The sequence below is a fragment of the Coturnix japonica genome, chromosome W (genome assembly GCF_054131305.1).
Source record: "Coturnix japonica strain WE chromosome W, WE-NBRP24, whole genome shotgun sequence".
Classification (NCBI taxonomy): Eukaryota; Metazoa; Chordata; class Aves; order Galliformes; family Phasianidae; genus Coturnix; species Coturnix japonica.
In genome coordinates, this window is record NC_140701.1 from 30349348 (window position 1) to 30355498 (window position 6151).

General features: G+C 43.3%; 1 protein-coding gene across 1 annotated transcript; it reads right to left on the bottom strand.

The window, feature by feature from the left end:
• Nucleotides 1-300: 300 nt before the first annotated feature.
• LOC146754671 (uncharacterized) lies at nt 301-4460 on the bottom strand. The gene is made up of 2 exons (XM_085527653.1): nt 1742-4460; nt 301-1687 (listed from the first exon to the last, which is right to left on the bottom strand). Exons 1-2 carry the CDS (start codon nt 3714-3716, stop codon nt 309-311), a joined length of 3354 nt encoding a protein of 1117 aa, XP_085383779.1. The 5' UTR covers nt 3717-4460; the 3' UTR covers nt 301-308.
• Nucleotides 4461-6151: the final 1691 nt, after the last annotated feature.

A 6151-nucleotide genomic window follows, 5' to 3' on the forward strand; every position in this document is an offset into this window, starting at 1 on the left:
ATCCTAAGGTAATCGATTCCCAGTATACATGGAGCCTCTGGACCAGTCACAATAGGGTGCATTCGCCAGTTCTTACCAGTGAGGCTTATTTCGGCCTCCAACATAGTCAATTCTTGGGAACCCCCAGTCACTCCATGGATATAAATTGGTTGTGTCCCTTGGTGACTTGAGGGCATTAGGGTGCATTGTGCACCAGTGTCCACCAAGGCTTTATATTTCTGTGGTTGAGATGTGCCAGGCCACTTAATCCACACAGTCCAGTATACTCTGTTGTCCCTTTCCCCCCCCTGGCTGGGGGCAGGGCCCCTCTATTGTTTACCTCGTTGACTTGCAGCAACTGGAACTCTCCCCCGTTTGGAAGAGTTCACCTTGGTGGTTGTTTTGGATTGTAATTCTTTCACTCGTGCCTGAAGTGCAGAAGTGGATGAGTTATACCACTTCTTTATATCCTCCCCATGATTACTCAAGAAATACAACAAAGCAAAACGTATGGTCTTATCATTGTCGTTTGCTTGAATACGAGGACGTCTCTTTTTTATGGTTGAGATTTTCGATGATACAGGTCGAGAGGAACTCATGTTGTTTAGCTCTCTCAATAGGTGATCGTGGAAATCCTGGTTTCCATCATCTGGTACCACCGTGGATTCATCTACATCAGGCACATTAGCCAATTTGTCAATAATATCACTTTGTGTTTCCTCCACTTTGTCTAACCTTTCCACTATTTTTTTTCCCATTTGGACAATGGCTGAAGTATAAAGCTTAACTTCTGTAGCGCTTATAAATAATTCAAGCTCCTGAAGTCTGCTAATTAGCTCATTTACAAGGGGCTTTCTTTCCCCTTTGCCATATACCAATGCAAGTGCACTGGCATGCTTTTCTGGAGCTGCCTTTGTAAAGTCACGCCACATTTGTCGTGGAACGTGGACTGCTTCAGGATCATGTAATTGGTTTGGATTGTTACGATTGAACTGGGGGCTGTAGAGCATTTCCACCAGAGCCCTTTCTCTCAAAAATTGGATACCTTTCTCCATATCAGTCCATTTCTTTTTCTCAGGCTCCAAGTCCCGTTTAAAGGGGAATCTATCTCTTACCGCTATCAACATCCGCTTCCAGAGGGTGTAGGACCGATTTTGGCATGTGCCTATACCTCTGTCCACACGTGAGTCCCTGGAAATGCTACCCAGTTGGCGAGCTTCACTGCCATCGAGCCACGCACTGTTGGCACCATTGTCCCAGCAGCGAAGTAACCAAGTGACCATATTTTCTTTCGGCTGACGTGTGAAATCCTTTCTCAGATCTCGAATTTCACTCAGTTTAAAAGATCGATCAATAATGGTCGTAATACTTTGCTCACCTTTTGCTCTATCAGGAGTCCCAGGTGTTAATGTTGGCAGCTGTGTTGATGAGGCTGCCCCATCTATAAGTTTGGACTCGAGAAATTCTCGTAAAGAAAATCTAGCTTTTGGCTCCTCGTCTAACTCTGACCCTGACTCTGACGCTTGTGTTATTTCCTCCAGGCGACCTTCCTCCTTTTTCCTCTCTCCTAACTTTCTCTCTCCTAACTTCCTCTGCTCCTCTGACTTCTTCTCCTCCTCGAACATCTTCTTATACTGCTCTAACAACCACTGCTCCGCCGACTTCCTCTGGTCTTCTGACTCCTCCTGCTCTCCTGAGTCCCCCTGACCTCCTGAGTCCCCCTGACCTCCTGAGTCCCCCTGCTCTCCTGAGTCCCCCTGACCTCCTGAGTCCCCCTGCTCTCCTGAGTCCCCCTGCTCTCCTGAGTCCTGCTCTCCTAACTCCCTCCGCTCTTCTAACTCCTTCTGCATTTTCTCTATCTGAGTTGAAACTCGTTTTGTTTTTCGCCCTCTTACAGGGGCAACCAACATTGTATCTGGTGCCCCCGGTGGTTGGTTAAGTTGGAGTACATACGGTTCAGACTTGAGGGTGTCGCATTCCGCCCTGAGGACGTTATAACTAGACTGGAGGGCGTCGTGCTCAGACTGGAGAGCGTCGTAGTCAGACAGGAGCTCGTCGTACACAGACCGGAGGGTGCTGCGACTGGCTTTGAGGGCGTTGTAGTCGGCCTTGAGGTCAGTGTACAACGAGTCAATAGAGTCATGTTTGACCTGGAGATCGACGCACTTACACAGGAGGGCGCTGTGCTCGGACTGGAGAGTGTCGTGCTCGGACCGGAGGGCATCGCGCTCAGTCTGGAGAGTGTCATGCTCGGACCGGAGGGCATCGCGCTCAGTCTGGAGAGTGTTGAGCTTGGTCTGGAGGGCATTGTGCTCGGTCTGAAGAGTGTTATGCTCGGACTGAAGAGTGTTGTGCTCGGTCCGAAGGGCATTGTGCTCAGTCTGAAGAGTGTCATGCTCGGACCGGAGGGCATCGCGCTCAGTCTGGAGAGTGTCATGCTCGGACCGGAGGGCGCCGTGCTCGGACTGGAGAGCGTCGTGCTCGGACCGGAGGGCGCCGTGCTCGGACTGGAGAGCGTCGTGCTCGGACCGGAGGGCATCGCGCTCAGTCTGGAGAGTGTCATACTCGGACCGGAGGGCGCTGTACTCGGACTGGAGAGTGTCGTGCTCGGACCGGAGGGCGCCGTGCTCGGACTGGAGAGCGTCGTGCTCGGACCGGAGGGCGCCGTGCTCGGACTGGAGAATGTCGTGCTCGGACCGGAGGGCACTGTGCTCAGACTGGAGAGTGTTGAGTTGGGATTGCAGGGAGCTTTTCTCATCCCAAAGTTTTTCTGCGTCAGCTCTAAGACTCTCTTTCTCGTACCAGATTGAGTCTCGTTGGTACAGGAGATCTTTTCTCTCAGCTTCAAAAGCTTTTTCTCTCTCTACCTTCTCATCCCAAAGTTTTGCTGCGTCAGCTCTAAGACTCTCTTTCTCGTACCAGATTGAGTCTCGTTGGTACAGGAGATCTTTTCTCTCAGCTTCAAAAGCTTTTTCTCTCTCTACCTTCTCAGTCCAAAGTTTTTCTGCGTCAGCTCTAAGACTCTCTTTCTCGTACCAGATTGAGTCTCGTTGGTACAGGAGATCTTTTCTCTCAGCTTCAAAAGCTTTTTCTCTCTCTACCTTCTCAGTCCAAAGTTTTTCTGCCTCAGCTCTAAGACTCTCTCTCTCAGGAATGGTATTGACTAAGGCCCAATAAGCATTAGCTAGGCCCAAAATCATTTGTGCCTCCTGAGATCTGCCTGAGCCACAACATTCCTGCCTCAAATATGCAATCAAACTCTCAGGATTCTTCAAGTGTTCAGGAGTGAAGCTCCATAACACTGAAGATGTCTGTCCTTTGAGAATCTCTTCAATTCCCTGCCACTCAGTATTCTCTGGTTCTAGGGAAGACTTCCTCCGGATGTTATAAATCCAGATACTGAGTGAGATTATTACAATAATCAACAGTAAGATCAGGGAGATTAAGAGTGTGGCCCACTGATCATTCAAGAACTGCATAAAGGATTCATAGAAAGAAAGAGGAGCACGCTTAAAAATCACCATTTCTGTATAATTAGTTGCATTAGTTGCTCCCTCTGGAGCTGTATACAGATACGAAGTGAGCATTGCTAACCATGCTTTCAATCCATTATACAATTGTATAGCTCCATAAGAAAAAGTGGCTAGCTTAAACATGGCCCAATATGTTCGGAGCGTCTCAAAAAAGGAACCAATGGCACACAGTCCCTGGTAAAACAAATTTAGTAGAGAAAACATCTTTTTTCCTCCAATAGAGAGAAAAAAGTAAAAGAAAACAAAGCTCAGCAGTGTTTATAAAATATACCGGAGTATTGGCAGTCCGCCTGGACTTTCAAGGTCAAGCTCGCAGGTGCAGAATTGCAAACACGAGATAGCTCCTTAACAGGGGGAAAAAAAAAAAAACTCGTAGCTCTGTTAAAAGCTAAAAGAGCAACAGAAGAAAACACAGAAAAACAGCAACTCAATTTGCCCGCATCCTCCACCAAAATCTGTCACGGTTTGAACTAAAAATCCACCTGCGTCCGTGACAGGGGGCCGTAGGCCCCGGAGGGGCCCTAGGCCGAAAGGAAAAAAAATTAATTAGGAAAAGAAAACAGCGGCAACGATCTAAGGAGGCACACTTATTTACTAAATACTATATCGAAATACAGGATAACACAATATAATACAATATAATTGAAATTGAGCTAACGAATCAAGCAAAATAGGAGAGAGAATGAGTCCCGTAACCGAGAGGCCTACTGTGAATCTAGGCGAACGGCTGAAGGCTCCCACACACTCCCCTGAACGCCAGAACTCGAAAGACCTCTGTCTGTTCTGCGACAGAGTTAATATAGAGTCCAGGTCCCGTGACCTATCGTGTTGTTCCCTGGGAGATGTAGTCTTCTTCTGTAAGTTGCAGATTCAGTAAAATTATTCATGCTTTATATGATGTTATGATGTGGAATACTGATAGCAAAAAAATACAAAATTATTAAACCATGACAGCAATGCTATGGTTTTCTTCCCAAACTAATGCTTTTCATCACTACAAGTAGCAATTTCTCCCTAAATTACTGGTTTTCATCCCCAAAAGAAGACATTTTCTCTACAAAATGAAGCTTTGTAGCAAAATATGACACATTGTTTCCAGAATACCTTTTCTCTTCTACAAATTGAGGACATTAGTAACAGAAATACCTTTTCTCCTCTACAAAATAAGGACATTTCCAACAGATATATCCTTTTCTGACAGATTTTAGAAAAATTTCACAGGAATATCAATACTTTTACCAGAAATAAAAAGGTCTCTCTTAGGTATCACTCTTTACCCTTGCAAAAATATGGTTTTCTTACGAAAATAATGCTTTTCATCTCTACAAACAGCATTTTCTAAACGTAAAGGTGGTTTTCATCGCCAAAAGAAATCGATTTCTCTACAAAATTATCGTTTGTAGCCAAATATGACACATTGTTTCCAGAATAACTCTTTTCATCTAAAAAAGAATGACATTTCCAACAGAAATATCGATTTCTGACAAATTTTAGAAGTAGGTCACATGAATATCAATACTTATCCCAGAAATGAAAAGTACGCTCTTAGGCATCACTCTCCATCCTTGCAAAACTATGGTTTTCTTCCCAAACTAATGCTTTTCATCCCTACAAATAGCAATTTCTCCCTAAATTACTGGTTTTCATCCACAAAAGAAGACACGTTCTCTTTAAAATGATGCTTTGTAACAAATTATGACTCATTGATTCCAGACTATCTGTCTTCCCCTACAAAATAATGACATTAACATAAGAATTATCCATTTCAGACAAATTTCCCATGTATTTCACACTAATATCAAGACTTACACCAGAAAAAAATGTGTTCTCTCTTAGGTATCACTCTTGAATCTTGCCAAAAATTCATTTTCTTACCAATACAAAGCTTTTCATCATTACAAGTAGCATTTTCTACCCAAAAAAGTGGTTTTCATCCCCAATAGAAATCGTTTTCTCTACAAATGGTCCCTTGTAGCAACATAGGAAACACTCTTATTGGAATACCTCTTTCCCTCTTCAAAATAAGGACATTTCCAACAGAAATATCCATTTCTGACAAATTTTAGAAGATTGTCACACAAATATCAGTATTTATCCCAGAAATAAAAAGTACTCTCCTAAGAATCATTCTTTATCCTTGCAAAAACATGGTTTTCTCACCAAAATAATGCTTTTTATCCCTTTCAAATAGCGTTGTTTCCCAGAAATACTGGTTTTCATCCCCAAAAGAAGACATTTTCTCTACAAAATGAAGCTTTGTAGCAAAATATGACACATTGTTTCCAGAATACTATTTCTCTTCTACAAATTGAGGACATTACTAACAGAAATACCTTTTCTCCTCTAAAAAATAAGGACATTTCCAACAGATATATCCTTTTCTGAGAGATTTTAGAAAAATTGCACAGGAATATCAATACTTATACCAGAAATAAAAAGGTCTCTCTTAGGTATCACACTTTACCCTTGCAAAAATATGATTTTCTTACCAAAATAATGCTTTTCATCTCTACAAACAGCATTTTCTAAACGTAAAGGTGGTTTTCATCGCCAAAAGAAATCGATTTCTCTACAAAATTATCGTTTGTAGCCAAATATGACACATTGTTTCCAGAATAACTCTTTTCATCTAAAAAAGA